Source organism: Maniola jurtina, chromosome 23 (assembly GCF_905333055.1).
Source record: "Maniola jurtina chromosome 23, ilManJurt1.1, whole genome shotgun sequence".
In the NCBI taxonomy this organism is placed as follows: domain Eukaryota; kingdom Metazoa; phylum Arthropoda; class Insecta; order Lepidoptera; family Nymphalidae; genus Maniola; species Maniola jurtina.
Genome location: NC_060051.1, coordinates 1,582,402 through 1,605,118, shown reverse-complemented (window position 1 = coordinate 1,605,118; position 22,717 = coordinate 1,582,402). Strand labels below are relative to the sequence as shown.

The window sequence follows — 22,717 nt, the reverse complement described above, 5'->3', positions numbered from 1 at the left end:
TTCAAGGGAAGAGGGACATACAAGAACATCTAGCTAGAGATATAAACAGGGGTTGTAGAAATCATGCAATTTTTTTGATGTTATGAAATCACTGAAGAAATATCTATCGGAGGTTTTATATACTGTGGGCTAGCCCAAAAGCTATCAAGTGATGACGGGAAACGAATTTAATATTCCTTTATGGACGTCCCAATTTTATGTATCGATAACAGCAAATTTTCCATTTGCATTAAGTGATGTCTAGTTTGACACTTCTTAATTTTATTATCAAGTTTGAGGTCACTTTTAATTAAGAGTGTGATAGGATTTGATATCATAGCGGGCCCTGATTGCTTTATTTCACAATCATTATAAGAAGTGGTATAAAATTGTGACGTCACTAGAGTTAATTTAAAAGTGCTAGCATGATTGTCCTTTTTTGAAAAAAAATAAGTCACTCTTCATATCAGTCACAATGCTTGAATGGCTAGAATTTTGTAAACGTTTATGACAATCAAAATTCAACATAGGTTCTGAAATTATAGTCGTTAGACTTTATATTTTCGCAGTCTTCTTAGTGAAAAGATAAACGTTTCCAAAATTCGTATAAGATTTCAACAGTCTTGAGTGTAACTTTTTGCGTGAATTGTAATTTCTAAATTATAGTACGAACAGGGACGTGATTCCATATTGCCATTCAAATCTTATCTTAGCAATTTGATGACATGCATTTTTGACCTTGCCGAAAATGGGTTGAGTAAGATACGATTGATGTCTCATAGCTCATAAAGAATCATTACCCTGATTTGTCATAAAAATTAACAGAGACTCCTCCTTTTCCTAAGTGGAGTGGAGAGGAGATGTGCAGTTGATCAATCAGATTCTTAATAACTAACCAGAAAAAATTAGCACATCAACTTCTAAAAATCTGATTGGTCAACTAAACACAGCTCCGCTTCGCTTAGGTGGAAACCAGGCCTTAATCTGTCATTTAGTATAAAGATGTTAGGTTATGTTAGGTTTTCCACCCATACTAAATGATAGATTTCCGATTTTGAAAAAATACGTTAGTCTCTGACTCGCCATTAAAATTAACAGGACAACGCCAAATCCAGTGAATGAGTTTACTCAAAAACCTACACTCGCATGACGGCAGCATGCAAAAGTGAACGATAGGGTCGACAGATGAGATGAATAACAAGGGTAAAGTCCAGGAACCTTATTCATAGAGACATCCAAATTGTATCTTGCTGCAAAGTTCAAACTGCATTGTGTAATCTCAAAATCAACAACTCTTTATACAAGCACCATATAATGTGACCTCAAAAATAGCAGTTCAAGTGAATGCAGACAACCAATTCTTTTAAGACAGGATTTTATCAGTTGGTTGCCGTCTTTAGACCGTTGATATTGTGGTATACGATTTTCCCCGACTGAACACACATTGTGGATGGTTAGTAATTTCGTTCCATACAATTTATAAACTAAAATGACAGGGCCAAATATATCGTTTTCAAAGTGCCGAGGAAAATGATAGCATCGAATTTACACCTGTCAAATTAGTTTAAAGATTGTGTACCTTTATCAGTTTTAGCCACATTATATCTTTGCCAATGCGTGTTCAGAGGTACCTAAACGTACTATCCTTTTTTTCGACAAAATTTAATTGGAGTTGACGAAAGATGGTAATATTTAATCAGATTTTTGAAGGACGTCAAAGTCCTTCCTGTGTACAATTTTCGCAGAACTTTTAAGGCCGGTAATCATTGATACCAGACTGAGACTGATACTCAGACCTCGGCACGTTTGAAATCCTCGTAGCTTTAGTTTTAAGTTAACGTAATTAATTATCACCACTATATTATCATCTTTCAAATCTAACAAATCTGACGAACAAAAGGTGCACATACTTTGAATAAATGATTTTGATTTTCTTAACTTTTGATACGATTTGGATGTCTCGGAGAATCAAGCCCCAGGGTGCGAAACTGTGATTGTGACGCAAACATTGAAACAGACACACACACAACAAGTGAATACATACGTGGTCGACATCTCGGCGGTAAACGGTCAAAATAAATAAAAGCATTTCAGTTATTGGAGTAACACAATTTAATCATGAACTATTCAATGTCAATAGATATAAAACAGATTAATATATTTTTCTTGTGTCGATGGTGTGTTATGGGGCAGTGATCTCTATAGGGCCAGGCGAAAACACGACGCGACAAATAGGTACTTACGTTTAATCACGACACGCAAATTTTACAGCCTCCATATAATAACTGTCAAGTTATACATCCCAATTTACAGTTACGACTATGTTAAGATTTTAATATATAGCGATAAAGGGTGAAAAAATACTTCTTAGGTAAGTGCGATTAAAAGTTCATCTATAGTGTTGCATAGTCATACAAAATGCTACAATTGATTGGACTTAAATCACGTCACGTTTCAAAAGTATTTTTCCAACTTTTACTCACTAAGAAAATTGAAATGCAGCAGATTCGTAACTGCAATTTTTTACAGCAAAATTGACAGTTCTTGTATTAAAGCTGTCAAATTAGTTTGACGTCGTAGAACGCGGTATTTATTTTATTAAATCAAATTTGACACTTCTTCGTAAGAACTGTCAAGTTTGACATAACAATTATAACTATTTCATGGCGGTTAAGGACTTTGATTCTTATGTTAATCGAGATAGAGTTCACTGTCGCATCGTCCGTCACACTGATTAAGACCGTGTGTGTATGGCTGTATGGCCGTTGCCTAGGCGAGGGCGTTAGTCGTCGTACCTGTCTTCAGGGGACCTTCTTCGGCCACGGAGGCGCTCTTAAAGTCAGAGCTAGGGCGCTTAATGCTCTCATCTGAAATATGGTGAGTGATTTGTATGGTAATGACGTGAAATAAGTGAAACGACTACGGTTACGTTCTATGTCCGCAGAAATTATTTGACGTTTGACGTAAGTTGACAGTGACAGTTGTGTTTCGCGCTAAGATTTGAACGTAGATTCTATATAGAAATAGAAAATAGACTTCAGACCAAGAAAATTATAATATTTTTGGTATTGAAGAGTAGACGGCATCAATCTTTTTTTTTTCAAAGTATTTACAGGAACTATGAAAAAGATCGACTTTTTCATTTGTGAAATCGAATAGTTTTAAAACTCGAATAGTTATAGTCCTCGCTCCTAGCTTTAGCTACTCGAATAGATCCCCGCCATTGCATTTTGGTAAAATTATATGTTATACTTAAGTTTTTTTTTTCTTTTATCTACATTCCAGGCAAAGGCCCTGTGAATCCTTTCCAAATAATTTCTGTGGACGTCAAACGTCTACATGTTCGGATGATTCAATTAAAAAAAAAACGCAATGTTTGTGAAAAAACCAAGTGGATGATTCTTTTTTTTTAATGAGTATTTTTTAAAACTCTGATTAAATCCCCATAAAGATGATCGCACATTACGCGCCTAACGTGCCCTACCGCGCTGCAAGGCACTAGTTAGTAATTTTTAGAAGGGAAAGTACAGTTTGCGAATGAGAATGAGTAACTTCAAGTAAACGATCCGGTTTTAGAACTAGAAGATAAGTTACCTTTTGCCGATTCATCCTCAAAAATAGTTTTACTTACTTTAACTTAACAGATTTTTTTTTATTAGGCTTGCGTTAAGTGCGTACGCGATCAGCTTAAGGCTTAACTTACACGGTGCCTGCGAATATCAAATTTAACTTAGGTTTTCTCAATTTGTAAACTAATACGACAAAATAGGCTTATGGCATTCTAATAGCGCCAATGGAAGTATCATCTCCACAGGTTTATGTAAAAATCTTTACTTGAAAGTGTCCAGTTTAAGAAATTATTCAGAGTATCGACTAATTTGTGACTAACTCACGTCGAACTCATTTTTTTTTTCACTATAGGCAAGCGCTTGACTACAATCACACCTGATGGAAAGTGATGATGTGGCCTAAGATGGGACGCGTTTACCTAGAAGGTGCCTATTCACTCTTGTTTTAAAGATTCTCGGATTGTATTGGTAGGAAACACAGATCGCGGAAGAGTATTTCAAAGCCATGCATTATTATTTTGACTAAATTCTAAAACTGAAAACTTTCAAGAAAAGATTTTTATATAAACCTGTGGAGATGATATTACTGCCATTGGCGCCATTAGAATGCCATAAGCCTACTTTGTCGTATCAGTTTACAAATTGGAAATAACCAAATTAAATTTGAATTTCGCGGGCAGACCAGTGTCATGCGCCTTAAGGGATAATTAATTATATGTACATGATTTTATTGTGTCTCAGTGTGAGTGTTGCAAGCGTCTACGTCGTACTGTGGGGTTGCTATACACAATACACACTTTGTTACTAATGGAATGGTAAATATTATGTCGTAGCTAGATAACTGTGTGGCATGATAGTGTGATGGCTCGTATTGTTTTTGATTTTGGAAAATTTAAACACTAATATTTTCTACGTTTATATGCCGGTAATATATTTGTTAAGCTTTCAAGGTCCAGCAGGTCGCTAAATCGAATTAAATGTCTTCCTTATATTGTATACTAGCTGATACCCGCGACTTCGTTCGCGTGGATGTAGGTTTTTTAAAATTCTCTTGGGAACACTTTAATTTTCCGGGATAAAAAGTAGCCTATGTGCTACAACAAACAAACACATACAAACTTTCTCCTTTATAATATTAGTGTGATTTCTGTTATTATTTTATTCAGATGCAAGTTAGCCCTCGACTGCAATCTCATCTGGTAGTGGTGGGGCTAACCTGGAAGGGGTTCGGCAGTTTTCATCAAACCCAAACTCCTTTGGTTTCTACACGGTATTCTACTGGAAGACTAAATCGCTTGGCGGTACGGCTTGGCAATTAGAATTGTAAGTAACCACGACTGAAGCTTCCCTCAAACCAGATCAGAAATTTAAAAATTCTAAAATTTCAAACCCCCAATCGAACCTGGGACCTCTGCTTACAAGACCACAGCGCTTACCACTTCGCCAGAGAGGCCGTCAAAGGTTTGCATCCCAAAGGTTGCAACTAGTAACAGTGACTCGATGGGAAAAAATCGATCAATTCCCAACGAGTCACAATGTGGGTGAAGTCTACAGAGCGCATTCTGACTTTGCTTAGACTTAAGACAGAGTAAAAACGAGACAGATGATGTATATCTCGCACATAAATCTGTCTCGTTTCAACTCAATCTTAAGTCTAAGCAAAGTCAAAGTGCACTATATAAATCAGTAATCACATCCTGTGACACGATTGAGTGTGACTCGTTGGGCACCCCTCGAACTAGTAACTAGGCTGATAAAGTGTTCAAAAACACTTTGACTTAAAAAAAGTTGACTCCAAGTCTCGAAAAAGTATTTTAAAATTTCAATTTATAGTCAAAGTCGAAATTTTTGACTTTTTTAATGACTGACTTATCAGTCACCGTGGCGCATGCTTATTAAAATATCGCGTAAATATTAGTGTTTAAATTTTGTTGATCTTTAGGTACGTCTTTACCTACATCAAGGTAACAAAGGTCTTAATTAGGTAACAATTAAGTACATTCCTGATTTCACGAATGCTGCCTATCTACGTATTAAAGAGTATCTTGTCCATTTAGATTCTTTTGATTGATCAAATTCCAATTAATCGAGGTAGAAAGACTAATGTTTTTCAGTCGTTACTAATTTATTTTCCTATTCTAATAATGATTTAATTGATATTATTAAAAAAACAGCAAAATACTATGTAAGTTTTTAAAGAATATTCGTATACACAGCGTAAGTCATGGCGTTTCGTAAAACTACCCAATTCTAATTTAACAAATAAAACTCAAAAAAAATAATTAAGTTTTTCGAATAAAAGCAAAGTTGTAACCTATTGTAGGAAATTCTACGCCACGTAATAACGTGGTAGATTTTTTAATTAAGTAAAAAAATATTGAAAAATATAATCAGCTGTGTTAAGTTTACGCCATACTTACACCCCGTATAATACGAATTTCAAAACTAATTTTTCATATTATGTATAAAAAATTCGTATCAAAATTATTACTTTTTTATTGGTAGAAATTTTGCTATTGCAACACTATTTACTAAGTACATGAATGGGTAGGTATTTTAATATGTGTAAGATAAAATAATTTTAATATGAAAAAGATACTCTTTGAAGCGAGTGAAAGTTGAAACTATCACAAAAATGTTTCCGAACCAACTGACTACTATAAAAGACCTTTTTATAACACGACCAAATTAAAAAGTTACTCAAAACTGACAATTCAATTCGAAGTTACCCTAACTTAACTTATAAATTAACTTAGTTTGATAATATTTGCCGCCAATCTGTTCAAAAGACTACACTCACCGCTTTTGACGTTTTGGGTGACCGTGAAAGTCTTTCCGGTGTCAAGAGGTACCGTCCAATTGACCGGGTCGGGTGAACGCATGTTCAGTTGTTCCGGGGACTTCACCCGGGTTGGCTCCGGAGGCGATTTGACGATCGGCGAGTCGTCGAAAAAGTGATCCTTGGCAACCGATGCGCTACGGTGAGACGGTATTATCTCATCGTCTGTAATTTGAAAATGTAATAATTAAAAAAAAAAATGCCGACCAAAGCTATCCTTGATAATAATAATAATAGTAATGAAACGCGTCCAAATCCAAACTAACAAAGTGAAATCGTTTCCGTCATTCATATTTTGATTCAATATTTATTTTCAATGGATTTTGTTGGACAAATTTTAAATGTGTGACAAAATAGTTTAATTTTTAGCCATCACAATATTGCGGACACGATTTTCCTTTCTTAATAGTTTGGACTCGTTATACAGGGTGTAACCAGAACCACCGAGTCAATGCCCCACCTACGACGCGGCATTTACTCCGAGTGACCTACTTACGCAAGGTTCGTTGACCTCTAGCGTCAGTCAGATGTTTTATTTGCAATATATTGTGAACTTTTAAAAATACAGGATTTTTTTTTGGGTTTTTTTTTGTGGAATCTTGTCAGTGATCAGTATTATCATCTGTCTTCGTTTTTGCTAGCGTTCTGGTTACAGCCTGTATATAAGGGGCATCCGATTGTCATCATATTTTTTGACTGTCGTCACTGTAGGTAGCTACGGATCATTTTTGTCGATCGATAAATCAGTAAATGATGTGATCGTGAGCTTTTATTTATTGATCGTTGGATATGTTCAGTTATAAGTACCTACCTACTAATAAAATTCAGTAAGTATATTTATCACAGTAGGTATCCTCCGACTTCACTCATCATCAACTTATCTTATCTTATCACGAAAACCAGCAAGCAACATCTCTGACTCATCGATTTGAGCTGTACGTTGATAATGTCACTATCTTTTCTATTTAGCATAGAGTTTATAAAGTTAAATCACGGTATTAACTTACCTACTCTAAAATCATAAATAATTTATTATTATTAATTTAGTTCTACCAATTTCTACGACATCTAATTCACAACATCAATATTGAAAGTGAACACGCTCACAGATACAAACATCAAAATGAAAAAAATAAAATAAAGCCAATTCACAAAAGGTTATGTATGTACCCATAAATGGTACGTTTAGGATTGACTATAAAATATTAAATAAAAATAAAAAACAAAATCACGAGACAAAAGATAGGTACATGCGAGTTAAAAAATTCACACAATCTAAAAGTTATTCAAAAATTGTCACAAAACACTAGAAACCAAAAAAATATGACCCAAAAATTTCAACCACCACACCATTTTACATCTCTATAAGTATATGACACAAATCCCCTAATATGTCGTTAGTGCAGTTAGTGTTACACATGACACTACACAAATGATTAGAGCCCCAAACCATTCCTTACTATTTTACACTAATTTGTTCTAATACAAATAGGTATAATGTGTCGTTAGTGTCACAAACGACACAAATATAATTGAAAAAGCGATTTTTTTAAACTACACATTTATCTAATAAATACACCCAATTTTTTTCATTGGAAGATAGGCTTGCGCTTGCCTACAAGATGCCTATTCTCTCTTGCCTTGAAGGTATTTAAATCGAACGTGGCATACTCTTAAATCTCTTTAACCATCAACCCTTACCCTCCACCATTTCTTCCCTTTCCAAAAAAAAAGTCAAGTCCAAGTGCGAGTCAGACTCGCGCATTGAAGGTTCCGTACTACAGTCGTATTTTTTCGATATTTTGCATGATAAATCAAAAACTATGCATAAAATTAAATAAAAATCTGGTTTAGAATTTACATGTAAAGCCTTTTCATATGATACCCCACTCGGTATAACCATCTTACCTACTTTGAAAATTGAAAATACTAATTAATTATATTTGTTCATGAACACATTCTAATTTTTTATTGTGATGTAAAAACTTTCTCAGTTTTCGGTTTTTCCTTTACTTGTGCTATAAGATTACCTGCCAAATTTCATGATTCTAGGTCAACGGGAAGTACCCTATGGGTTTGCTTGATAGACACGACAGACAACAAAGTGATCCTATAAGGGTACTGTTTTTCCTTTTAAGGTACGGAACCCTAAAAATATTATATTCTAACACAATCCACTAATGTGTTGTTAGTGCAATTAGTGTGACAAACGGACAAGACACACATACAGTTCACGCGCCGTGAAGTGCCGAAGCCATTCCCACTTGAGGTGCCAATGCGTTTTTTACGTGACCTGCGTTGCGTAGACGCACTGACTAGTTAGTATAATAATAATCACATAAGCTGAACAAAAGCTTTAAAAATTACAAATAATATATTTAAAATTAAAAAATCCCACTCTACATATAATGCCTGGTAAACAACTTGGACCTGAAGCAGCGTAGTGGGAGAAAGTTGGCGAATCCGGGAAGCAAAAGTCGGCGTATCAACCAATCGCGTGCACTCGCGCCGGCTGATCAACCAATGGCGTGCCCCCGCCATTCGCCAGCCAATCGCGTCAATGCTCAAGTTGTTTACCGGGCACTATACGTAGGCAATTTAGATATTTTACAATATAATAGGAATTCATCATACTTTGATGCGATACACTCTAGGCATACAGGCAGGATGTTTCTGAAAAATCAAAAAATTCTCGGACCGGTAGCTATGAGTAGGTCAAACTTCCAAATTATTTATTTTTATTATTGATAAAAAATAAATTAATTATGCAGTTTTACAATCTCAGAAAATAATAATTTACTTTGCCGACAGTAACGGCCATATGCGATTTATCTACAAGGTATTTTTATTTATTTTTATTTTGTTGTGACAGCAAACAGTTTGCTCAAATTGAAATAATTGTTTCCATAATGAGAATATCGCATTGCCCAATACTAAGACGGCAAATGATTTTAATTTAATGGTAAATAATGATATGTTGAAAGTAGAAGAAACTACCGTGTTCCTGGGGATAACTTTAGATGCAAAGCTTCAATGGAACGCCCATATATCAACACTTGCTGGTAAACTCAGCTCTGCTGCTTACGCTGTTAGAAGGATTCGACAGATAACTGATGTGGAAACTGCAAAAATTGTATATTTTGCCTATTTTCACAGTATTATGTCTTACGGAATCTTACTATGGGGTAAAGCGGCAGATATTGGAAAAATTTTCGTATTACAAAAAAGGGCAATACGCGCAATCTATAATTTAAAACCGCGCGATTCCCTACGAGAGAAATTTAAGGAAATAGGTATTCTTACAGTAGCTTCTCAATATATTTACGCTAATATAATTTTTGTACGACAAAACATTCATAGTTACAAAAAAATCGGTGATTTCCACGACCGGCAAACTAGAAACCGTGATAGGCTCGCATATCCTACGCTCCGCCTCAGGAAAGTTGGAAAATCGTTTGTGGGAATGAGTGTAATATTTTATAATAAAATTCCACAATCAATTTTAGACTTGCCTTTACACAAGTTTAAAAAATCTATTAAAAGTATGCTCCTGAAAAAAGCTTATTATACAATCGAAGATTATGTAAATGACAAAAAAGCTTGGATTTGATGCGCTCCAGCAATACACGGCGCTGCAATTGCTTGTATACAGTATGGCATATTATTGTAAATTGTACATTTGAAAAGAGCAACCGCCGAGTTTCTTGCTGGTTCTTCTCGGTAGGAACAGCATTCCGAACCAGTGGTAGATTATTTTGACGATTCAAAAGCACTTGTAAAAGTCTAATTGAATAAAAATAATTTGAATTTTTTTTTTTGAAAGAAAACATTGAAAAAATGTGCGATGATCAGTGATAATAATAAAAGTAGCCAAATCATAGGTACGTAGTCTACGGACCCTAAAAGATATTAGGCATTTAGTCTTGAATATATTTAAGTTTCTAGTTCCCTACACAAAATCCAAGAATAAATTTTCCTTAAGTGTATCGCAGAAAAATATGACTTTTACTCAATTATAAAGAACTTAAGCGATACAGAATATTTTAACAAATTCAACAAAAGCAGGTCAAATAAAACAGAGCGTCGACGCAACTGTCACCTGATCGTACGCACCCAATTTTATGCCCACTTTTGAAACGCTGCGACTGCGTCGGCCCCGGTCTGGCGATGTTGCCCCTTTCCCCAATGTCCCGTTTGCCCCAACATCCCCATTTACCAATACTGTCCCATTTACTGCCCCAGTTTTGCTCGGTGCCGAGGGTGATCTGCCCCCTCGGGATGACGACCTAACTCTACTACTACTCCCCCTACTTAACGGCAAACCTACAGAACAAATAGTCACACTAGAATATCTAGAAAATTGGATATAGGGTCAAGCATCAGGCAGGATAACAGTAAAAAGTCAGTACTTAAGGGCTACATATTACGAATATATGAATAAATCAAAATAATCTTGAGCCAAGAACTAGCAATGTTTAAAATTGAAGAATTGGGATAGATGTATTCTAATTGAGTTAAACAATTTCAAAAACAAAAAATATAAATCTCAGACATTTATTATATTGATTACTTAATGATTTACATCGATAAACAAGAGAATAATGAACAGAAAATTGACCACAGTTGATCATACATCTGGGATTCAACAATCATCTAGCATATGCCCTTGGTTACAACAGTTACAACACACTTACCAGTAGGCTTGGCAGGGCGTGCCTCGTGTCCGTTGGGCATGTGCCGCACGCTAGGCACGGGCGCGGGGTCAGCGGAGCGCGGCCGGCGGCGCGGGGAGCGGAATGCTGAATCAGTTTTTGCCCCTGAAATTGAAACAAAAAATTTATTAGACTAGAGACAATCTTCTTCTTCCTGACCTTATCCCACGTTACGCGGGGTCGGCAAAACATGTCTTCTTTTTTATACGCATATCCTCTTTCACGCAATCCATCCACTTTTTCTTTGGTCGTCCTCTTCTCTTTTTTTCTTCCACATGCATATTTAACTATTGACAAGGGCAATGCTGTACGTAAATCAAGTACGACAACATGATGACGATAAATCGTTATAATAGATTTTTATCTAAAATTATTAATTAAATAGAATCTAGCTTTTTAAATTGTATCTAGTACTAAATCATTACAGTATCACTTTTCAATGAATCCTTACCTTCTTGGGTAGCACCATCATCAAAGCTGTGCCCTTGCAGCTTCTTCCTTTGCTTCTGGGGCGAAGTCTTATGTGGAGACCGTTCTAAAGCCTTCGTCTCCTGAAGCTTGGCATGGATGGACTGGTGTGGTGCCGAGCGGAATGACCTGAACTTCTTCGGGGATTGGTTCCTCGACTCCTTGCCATCCTTTTCATCTCGAGGCAAGGCCCTGAAAAACCCTCTTTGGTTGTATTACGGACCTATTTTTTGGTATAAAATCTTAGTAATTTTTAACTAATCGCTCTGCGTTTGGATCTACTCCTGGCTGATGATGGCTAAACTACGCATAACACCGATGGCTTCATCACCTCGCAATCCAAGCCATTCTTTGCTAGCATCAGCTCCACGCTAATCAAACTTAAATGTAACTTAATGTAAGCGAAATTCGTCCAACTCCAAGGACCATGATTTTAATAAATTGTAGACCTTCCGAAATTCATCAACAAAGTTAGCTTTGTAGCTACTGCACCATATTTTTCAAGCTATTTTGCTATAACATTAGATACAGATTACAGAACTCCTGTCATGCATCATTATGATTATCATCATGCATATAGCTGATTAGCATTTTTTTTTAAAGAATATTAGCCATGTTAAATGACTAATATTCCCCTTTCCTCTCCAACTAAGCGTCAGGCTTGTGCTAGGAGTAGGTACGACAATAGTGCAACGGGCGGGGTTTGAACCGTCGACCTTTCGGTTTTCAGTCCACTCCTTTACCGGTTGAGCTATTGAGGTTCTAGGTATTTAGTCGTATGAAGCACATCCTCTATGATTTAAACTTCAGGATGATGGTTTTTGCTCTATATGTATCAAATTAATTCAAAGGTTTGTCCTTCAATCGAATCATTTTACGTAAAATGGAGATGATGTTGTTTGATTGAAAACTAAAGCTCAGACTAGACTTACAATCATCCCATTTTCAACCTCATTTTTACATTCTGTCATGGATGAATCTGGGAAGACCCTGAAATCTAACTTGACAGCAAAGCTTCTAAACTCAAATCTGGCCCTCAGTGCTGGATTAACCAATTAAAAAATATAATCTAGTGCATCACTTACTTGTGATTGGTGGAAGCGAGTGAAAGGGCAGACAGCGAGGACCGGCGGGACACTTGGTACCAGAGTTCGATTTGTTTATTGTAAAGCTGGGTGATGTGCTCTGGAGCTAGTTCGGTCCCCCAGCCGCGGTACTGTCGGATATAATGCCAATTTTGAATATGAAAGCATGATTGTGAATATACCACTTATCAAATATTCAATTGAATATGAAAGGAATAATCTTAAGTACCTATTTGGAGGTGGTGCCTCACTCAAAACATCTGCAGTGTATTGTATATGTTTTTATTCATGAGAGGAATGAATTTTATAATAATCTTAAGTACTTATTTGGAGCTAGTGTCTCACTCAAAACACTGCAGCATTATTATTATAATATGTTCGTATTCAGTTACAATTTAGAGCTTGATAGTGCTCTCATATTCTGTAGTCTTAGATGAAAGTACTCTAAACTCAAAGAGGTATCGCAGTTCAATAGTCTTATACCCCTAATTGCTTTTTACGTGAAGTGCAGGTCTAGTCATCAAGAGGTACTGTCCTGAATTATTAATAAGATAAATAGGAACTTTGTAATATTTGATAAGTGGTATAGTATACTAAATTGCCAATATGAATGATGGTTTGGGGATATTAAATTAAAATTTTGGAATATAAAGAATAGGGGTTGATAGAATATAGAATTATTTTTATTTTGCTTGGTGGAACTTTTTAAGATCTTTTAATTAAAAAGAGACTGGATTTGAGAAAACTTTAAGATTTGTTCTGATTTAGTTTGACTATAGTATAGTACTCACAAGATTTTTGAATGTCAAATTTTTCTGAATTAATTGTTTATATTAGTCTGAATTTATACGCTATGAAATTAAAATCGTATGTGCAATTTATATTAAAGGACCATGGGCACGTTTGTATGAAGCTGGGGCTAACCTATTAAGTGATATGAAATGAAATGATAGGGGTTTTGTTTCTACTTTTTTTCCTGTTATGGGAGCAAAGTAGAATTCAAATGCACTAGTAGAGTTTTGAGCAATTTTCAGTATCCAAAAGTCAAAGAACACAATTCTTTAAATTTTTGTCAGTATTCGACCTTCAAAAAGTTTTTTTTTAATTTCATGCTCTACCAGTAACTGAATTTGATAAAATAAAAACTCCTTCATATATTTTTCTCTCCACTTTTTAAATCTGAAAGTGTCCGTTTCACTTGGCAAATTAAAAAATGAGCCGTATCAGCATTTTCCCCTTCGATTAGAACTAAGATGCATAGTTTTAAAATGGAGTACACACATACTTTTTATATGACAACGGTAACTTTTGAGGGCTAGCCCAAAACGCCCATGGTCCTTTCACCGTTGAAGGGATGTCAAATATGACGTTACAAAACACTGATAGGTAGGTACGATTTCGATATCATGGCAAATCCGGTTTGGCCATCAGAAACACGTCCAACTTTCCTCAAATCGGTTACAAGTGTAGGAGTGTGGTGAGTATGAAGTATGTAGAGAGGTGGCGCAGACCTTGTACTCGCCGGCGCGCTTGCGCAGGTCCAGCACCTCGCGGTACCACGAGTCGCCCTGCGCGAGGCCGAGCGGCTGCAGGCCGGCCGCGCGCAGCGTCGTGGCCGAGTCCTCGGCGCCCGCCGGCCCCGCCCCGTCTACCCCGTCGCCCCCGGCCCTCGCCCCCGCGCCCTCCGCACCCCCCACCAATCGCTCGCTCGCCTCCTCTATCGCTTTCCCTTTCCCCCTGCATTTCGTAAACGTCCCTTTAGACGCCTCGTACACGTATTGAGAGAACGGTCTAAATTTCTTTTTGTACTCGCTTTTGTAACGTTTCCTATTATCTTTGGAACGATCCTCCCCGTTGTATATGAGGGCCGATAGCGCGCTACGGAACGTCGATTTTCTGCAAAATTCCAGTTTCAAGTCAGACGTCTGGCCGTTACTATGAGATGCGGCAAATAAACGGAAGAGCTCGCGCCGAGCCAGGTTAGTAAGATTCATGCTCAAATAATTGTTAAGCTCGCAATGGTGTTAGGATGTTAGTCCTGGAAGAGTCTAGAAGGATGCGCCGGCGCCGTCGGACTCGGTGTCGGAAGTGTTAGGTGATACAACGACATACAATCTAACAAAAATTTGAATTAACGTTCACATCGACAAAAGTGCAGGACACATCGATATTAAAAAAGAATCTATTAGATGACATTCCGAACTAATTATAATTATTAAATATAGTCTGTCTAGTTCTACTCGGCCTAGGAACCGCCACCGTGAGGAGACTGAGATGTAAGCAAATACCAAAAACGAAATTTAGACTTGTTCTGCTTCACCCAGACACGTGACTTCGCAACAGATAGGGCAGAACAGACGCGCAGGAAACTTTTACACGTTCACTTACTTCATTTAATACCATATTGCAATTGTTTTCAAAAATATTTGCACTTTAAATTAAATTAATATTTTTTTAACAATTCTCTAATCGCGATACACCCTGTATATCAAGTCAAACATAATGTGAAGGGTGACCATTTCGAAAATGGGACTGCACTAAATAACACCTCATGAATTCAATATTTTTATGAATTCAGAAATAAGATTGTCGTCATGGATAGGTATTAATTGCTGTGGTAGGTATGTCATGTTGCTTGACTTCGGATTTAACTTTAGTTAAACTTTGTAACTCTTTTTGTATTATCTGCTGATTTTTATTTCTTTCTAGATGAAATCAGTGACTTCGTAAGCATGGGTTTAGGGATTTTGGATTTTCCCGCGGGATCTCTATGATTTTCTGGGATAAAAAGTACCAGTACATTTCCAAGGTGCAAGCTATCTCTATACCAAATTTTGTAAAAATCAGTCGAATAAATGAGCAATAAAACAGGTAACAGACAGACAGACACATTTTCACAGTTATAATATTTGTAATCCATGAATATTCGTATGTTAATAGGAGTATATGATTTTTATAGTATCTCTTTATTTGATCTAGCTATTGTTATTGTTCGCAGTCGTAATTGAAAAAAAATAACTTGTTTTTTTCGTAAATGTTGAATGGTATGAAGAAATGACATTGTTTTAGACCTTGACCTTAGAGCTAGAATAGACACAGTGTCGCAAACGAAGTCTGCTATCTAACTTCAAGGTTACCTCGCAAATGGCTATAAACTCCGTAAATTATTCGCCATAAAATTCAGAAAATATACCGGGTTGCATGTAGTTGAGAATTGGTTTCGTCTTTACGAGGATTATATGCCGTAAGCATATACGAAAATATGAAGTACCCACTATATACCTACTTAGTTATCATTTTCTTCAAATTTAAATGTTTCGTACGAAAAAATGAATAAATTTCTATATAATATTAGTGAAAAATATTATTGGCTTTTTTCAAAATTCAGAACCTTGTATAGGGCTTTCTTTTAGTAACAAACATAAGATTTTGTTAAACGTATCAAAGTACAGAATATTTTTTGGGCGCAACCTTTTTTATTTTAGGTAGGTAAAGGAGATTGTATAGAGAGACCTAATTGAAATAAGATGTTTAATTTTGCTATAGTATAGTAGTGCGTAAGAGGAAATATTGTGTAAACACAGGGTGAAAACGATAGCCAAAAGTGTAAGAAATGCTTAAAGTGCACATCGGTATTTAAATTTAGATTTTTAATGTAAATACTTCCATAGGTTAAATCAGGTGGGTTATGTAAGTTTAAATAGCAAGGTTCATTCCCATAATATATTAAGTTAAATGGGAAAATGTGTTTGTCGGTCTTTTGCCTTGAACCAATTTAAATGTTTGACACAGAGAAACAAGTCTAGAGATTTTTCATCTTGCATCATGCACGACGATACCTTTGTATCCGTGAAAAAAAAAAAAGTTCTGCCAAGATTTTTAAAAACCTAAATCCACACGAACGGTTATGGAAATCGGCTGGTTTTTGTAATATAAGAAGGGTTACTTTACATTGCTCTTACAAAATTAAGTTCATATATTTTTGTTTATTTACAAACTTATAAAAGAGTCGTCAAAGATAAGTAAAAGTTTCCTGCGTGTGTAGATAAAGTACAAAAAATCTAGACACAGATATTAAAAGCAGTTAGCAAGTGTCGTTAGTAATAATTAGCATTTTATTATTTTTTCTTCACCTGAAAAATTATTTTTATTATCTTTTAAACTTACAAAAAAATATATAGAAATATAACTACATAAATTATCGTAACAGTACTTGAAATATTCTTTGTGTGTAAAAAACGTCCGGAATCTCACGGATTTTTCTAAAAGTGTGGTTTTTATGTGTATGTGTGGGCAAGTGTTTTTATATGAAATACAGGGTGTTTTAAATTGTTAAAATCCATTTCATTTTTTATGGGTACTCAAAATGGTGATTTGCAAAAAAGCTGCTTCAGCAAAAGCAAAAGCATCGTGATGGTACATGAGAAGACTTTTTTCGGTTTTCTGTTTTAAATTATAGACTGTTCCTGTAGTTTTTTGTATTTATAACTGTCATTTATGTGAAAGATATTATATTAGTAATATTAATAATAAGGGCATGCGAATTAGAAATGTGGAAATTATAGTTACATGAAAAAATATTCGAAACAATCTATAAATTTTTAAAAATATAAATGGAAAAGCACGAGTGAGTTCGTGAGTATAAGCTAAAGCAAAATTTTTAGTCAGAGCCTATTTATGATATTAAAATTTTCGGATTTATAAATAGACTCTGAGTTTATATTTTTACTGTAGTAAAAGATTCATTAAGTTATTTATATTTCATACATGCTTTATTATCTATCTTAGTACACTAAAAGTTAACAACTTTTTTTTTTAAACAACATTAAAAGAAAATCTTAAAATGTACTATAACTATTTCATTTCTGAATTTTCTACAAAACTTCGCTTGAAAAGTTTGGAGGTAAAATTTTTTGAGCACAGGTTGCCTTTTTTTGGTAGTATGACGATCATTGTGTACTTTTTTTCATATTAATTACTCTACGGAGAAGTTTCCCATACAAACATACTCTTGACTGAGACGGCTTGTATCAGGGTGATAACGACATTGCTTGATTTTTACTTCAAACAAAAACGTTTGGTTTTCAGCATGTATGAAATATAAATACCACCCTGTAACCAAAGAGGGTTAAATCGAGTGTTTACATATAATTGTAAAGCCTACCTTTGCACGCCGGGCTTCTGTCCGTTCCACAGATAGTCTTCGATGTACCTTTTGGGAGCATCGTCATGGTCTCCGTCCACGTGGTTCATGAGGGGCTCAGCTTCTACTGACCCTGGAAAAAGATTAGGTAATTTTATATTACACTATCCGATGCCCACGGACTTCATCCGCATGTCACTCCAGGCTCACTCTCAAGGTAGATGTGACGGGTCTGCCGGCGAAATTCAAATTTTATTTGGTTTTTCATTTGTAAACTTATATGACAAAGTAGACGTATGGCATTCTATTTGCGACAATAACAGTATATAAAAATCTTTACTTCATCTATTTATATAAAAATCTTTACTTTAAAGGGTCCAGTTTAAGAAATTAGCTCTAGTATCGACTGTAACTCAAAAATTAGTTAGTTAATATCTTAAACTGGACCTTATCAAGTAAAGATTTTTATATAAACACGTGGAAATGATACTGTCATTGTCGCAACTAGAATGCCATAAGCCTGCTTTGTCGTATTAGTTTACAAATTGCGAAAAACCAAATAAAATTTGAATTTCGCGGGCAGGCCCGTCGCTTGCGCAAAAAACAAGCCAATCCGTTGCTCCGTTGTGGCGTGATTGAAGGACAAACCAACAAACAAACACACTCGCATTTATAATATTAATATGACTAGCTATATAGCTATGACTTATAAATATTTTGCCTGAATTGAGGTACTTAAACATGTCTGGGATGTGCTATATCCATATTTTAGCATACAACTAAATATTATATTCATTTCATGTATCATTTCATTTTAAAGAGAAAAAAGTGTTTATTACTACAATAATATATTATATGTTAAATTATTTTCTTAGGTTTTTTAGGCGAGGTATATCAGCCGAAATAATGACTGATACACATTTCAGAGGTGCAGAATTACAAATGTAACACTATATTGAAATCACTTTAACATAAAAATGACGTGCTTTAGATCATTATAGCATTTTATAATTGTTATGATGTAACTTATCCACGTGGATTTAAGTTTTAAAAATCTAAAGTTACAATAAAAACAGGTTTTAATGTGAAAATACACTCATTGATTTTCAAACCCGCTTTGATTGTGCTTTTACAATATAGCACCATGAACTCGGATGGCTGGATCTGTAGTAGCTATGCTCGGAGTAGCTATGAACAAAGTTTCTTGAAAGTTGAGGCAATTTATGTAACTCCTCTGACTTCATCAAAATTCGGCCGCCGCGTCGGTCTCCCATCAAGTTTATAAACAACTGAATAAGTAGAAGGATGAATTTGCAGTCTCAAACTTTCGCCTGAGTTATTCAAATTACTTAGTTGAAAACAGTGAAGTTTGGGTGGCTTACTGCTTCTTACATTCTATTTCAATAATTGGGGTCCTAGCGCTATAAGCCTTTTTAGGGAAATATCAAAAAGGTTAATCGACATCACAGGAGACCGAAGAGCTGGCAGCGGACAAAGAATTAGTCTAGCCATCCAAAGGGGGAACGCTGCCAGTATCTTCGGAACCTTGCCTAAAGGGACTTCCTTTAATAATTTATTTTAGTTATTATATTATATTTTTAAGGGTTTTTTTTTAGTTTTAGGTTCATTATTTTAATTATTATTATTTAGTTATTTAGTTTAGTTGTTTAGTTTATTATTTATTAAATCATTATTAATAATTGTACCTACATACTGCCCACCAACATTTTCCTCAATGTATAGTGATATCCAGCACGTCTGATAATCTTCTCGGTAAAAACGGCATTCCGAACCAGTGGTAAATTACTTTGACGATTCAAAAGGACTTGCAAAAGTTTACATTAAAAAAAATTATTCTGTTTAACTCTATTTTGAACCCCCGACCCAAAAAGAGGGGTGTTATAAGTTTGACGTGTGTATCTATGTATCTGTCTCTGGCATCGTAGCTCCTAAACTAATGAACCGATTTGAATTTAGTTTTTTTTGTTTAAAAGGTGGCTTGATCGAGAGTGTTTGAAGAGAGCCGTATGAAAGTTATCAGGTCTTTTCTAGTTACTTGTAACCTTCACTTGTCGGGGGTGTTATAAATTTTTAATTTACACTTGTAAAAGCGTTGGCAGATTCCCATAGGGTGGACAGACCACATCAAACGAGTCGCAGGAAGCCGCTGGATCCATCCTATCCAGGCGCGGAGCTGGACCGTGTGGAATTTCTTACAAAGGACATTGTCCTACAGTGGTCGTTTATTGGTTGACGACGAGGACGTCGACGAAGGGTCAGGAACCCTTCGTCGAAGTGGAGAGGAGATGTGTACAGTCAACCAATCAGATTTTTAAATGATGACATGTTTTTTTTTTACGGCATCTGTTGTCTGATTGGTCGACTGAACACATCTCTTCTCTCCGCTTAGGTAGATACCGGGCCTAACGCTGATTGATCTGTTGCGGCGCGGCATGATTGAAGGACAAACTATCAACGAACACACTTTCACACTAAATCAATTCAGGTATAGTAGAGGTAGATATGCTCTAAAATCTAATTACAGAATGTAGACGGGTCGGAGTTAAGACTGGAAATGATCGTTTCTTATTCAGTGAACTGGCAAGAAGAACAAGTAGATTCTTTTCAAAGGAAAAGGCTTTAAAATGAAGCAAAAATATTATCTTGCTTGTATAACCGGGGTTTAAACAAACTTTTACCTCGCAATCCGAGCAGAAAGCGTGGCCATTATTTTCTCTCTTCAACAAACAATAATAATTTCGTTGGATTATTTCACTTGAAAAGGCTACTAAGGAAATACCTATTGACTTAGAGCCACTTAAATGACAGAAGGGCTGGTTTATCCATACTAATATTTTAAACGCGAAATTGTGTCTGTCTGTCTGCTACCTTTTCACGGACCAAAAGTTTAACCGATTCTGACGAAATTTGGTACAGGGTTAGCTTATATCCCGGGGACGGACATTATCCCGGAAAATCAAAGTTTCCACGGGATTCCTAAAAACCCATCCGCTTAATCGATTTGTATGATATTTCGTACCGAGGTAGCTTGCGTCCCTGTTATTGACATAGGCAGATTATCCCGGAAAATCAAACAATTTCCACGGGATCTTTAAAAACCTAAATCCACACGGACGAAGTCGCGGGCATCCTCTAGTAGGCAATAATGCAAACTTGAAACATTTTATTTTAACATTAACTAAGTATAAGATCTTTTAAATCGTCAATTTCGTCTGGTAAAAGATCCTTTTAGAGGACGAAAACTGTTTTACTTTAGTACCTAATTCAATAAATTTCGTATTCCAAGGTTCCCAACTTCCCAATTCCCAAATACGATGCTCTGTAAGAAATAATGCCGCAGGGTTTTGTGACGGCGAGGAAGTGGAATCGGGTAGGCATTGTCGAACAGGGGATAGATTTTAGCTGAATATTTTAAAAGGGTCGTCGTTCTTATTACTTTAGAGGGTAGGTCTGGCTTTTGATCTGAAGGTAGTAAGTAAAGTCTGGCTTAATATTGCGGGCTTCAAACTGTAGGTATGCAAGATATATAGTTAGGGTATTTATTATACAAAGTGCAAACAGAACGCTAGCAAAAACTTAAGATCGTTATTATACTGCCACAATCCAATGCCAATGAGCATGTGCCTATCGTGTACCTTTAGTCATTTAGTGTTTTTCAAACCCGCAATGTATAGCGTACATAACTTAAAATTAAAAAAAAAAAACCTCGACACAAAAACCTCTATAAGAAAACTAGAAAAGTGCTGATAACATTCAAAAGGCAGAACCGATTTGCTTCGATTATAGCGAAGAACAATCTCGATCAAGCCACCTTTCAAACAAAAAAAAAACTAAATTAAAGTCGGTTAATTCGTTTAGGAGCTACGATGCCACAGACAGATACACAGATACACACGTCAAACTTATAACACCTATCTTTTTGGGTCGGGGGTTAAAAACTCGGGTCAATGTCCCACCTTCGACTAGGCACTGGCTTCCAGTGACCGAGTTACGTAACGTTCGATGACCTCTAGCGTTATCAGATGTTTTATTTGCAATTTGTGAACTTTTAAAAAATACAGGATTTCTAAATATTTTTTTCGCGTTTTTTTTGTGGGAGCTTATCAGTAGTCATCAGTACTATCACCTGTCTTCATTTTTGCTAGTGTTCTGGTTACATCCTGTAATAGGCGAACAAAAGGAGCCGGCTGACAATTTAGCATGACGAAGTACCCAGGTTCTGTCTCACAAAAAATCACTGGCTGGGCAGCGCGTAACCCCCTCCGTTTCCTCAATGCGACATTGAACTTTATTTTTATTACAATAAGATTCAAAGTCGTACACCCTGGGGTAGAAACTAATGAAAGAAGAGACTGAATCCATGCTGACGATCAAACCCCCGGTTCTTCGATACAACAGTGAACTTTATCTTTATTAGCATAAGATTCAAAGTCCGACACCTTGGGACAGAAACTCATGAAAGAGGAGACTGAGAGTTCATACTGACGATTAAGCCCGGTTCCTCGATGCGACAGTGAACTTTATCGTCATTGTCATAAGATTCAAAGTCCTACACCCTGGGGCTAAAACTCACCTTCAGCGACGGCTGCCTTCTTGAGCGCGCCCATTGAGATACTCTTCCTGGGCGCGGAGTCATCTTTGGGCCACGCGAACTGGTTGCGGTACTCCGTGCTGACGACAACCTCGGGTTCCTTCACCGCCAGCACCTCCCCGAGAGCTGTGGTTGCCTGAAACATGGAGTTACTGTTAGCCATCGTCATCACCGTCATCTTTATAATTTTTATGATAGTTTATTACCTATACTTCAAGGAAATTTCTAAATGTAATGAGTGAACATACATGTAACAAACGAGTTGCGTGCGGTGTTAGCCGCGGTGAATAGGTTTGTGAGTCCCGCGGGA

The 22,717-nt window shown here is 36.1% G+C and overlaps 1 protein-coding gene across 2 annotated transcripts in view; it reads right to left on the bottom strand.

Moving 5' to 3' along the window:
• Positions 1–22,717, bottom strand: part of LOC123877432 — a 77,234-nt gene that overhangs the window by 5,261 nt on the left and 49,256 nt on the right. The window contains exons 6-14 of one of the 2 annotated variants that reach the window (XM_045924226.1): positions 22,390–22,543; positions 17,817–17,928; positions 14,164–14,548; positions 12,653–12,783; positions 11,551–11,759; positions 11,082–11,204; positions 10,501–10,710; positions 6,349–6,552; positions 2,074–2,846 (exon numbers count right to left, since the gene is read on the bottom strand). In XM_045924226.1, coding sequence (XP_045780182.1) covers positions 2,749–2,846; positions 6,349–6,552; positions 10,501–10,710; positions 11,082–11,204; positions 11,551–11,759; positions 12,653–12,783; positions 14,164–14,548; positions 17,817–17,928; positions 22,390–22,543 — 1,626 coding nt within the window. In that variant the 3' untranslated portion in view covers positions 2,074–2,748. Of the gene's footprint in view, positions 1–2,073; positions 2,847–6,348; positions 6,553–10,500; positions 10,711–11,081; positions 11,205–11,550; positions 11,760–12,652; positions 12,784–14,163; positions 14,549–17,816; positions 17,929–22,389; positions 22,544–22,717 lie in introns of those variants that run through there. The other variant, XM_045924225.1, reaches the window with a different exon arrangement.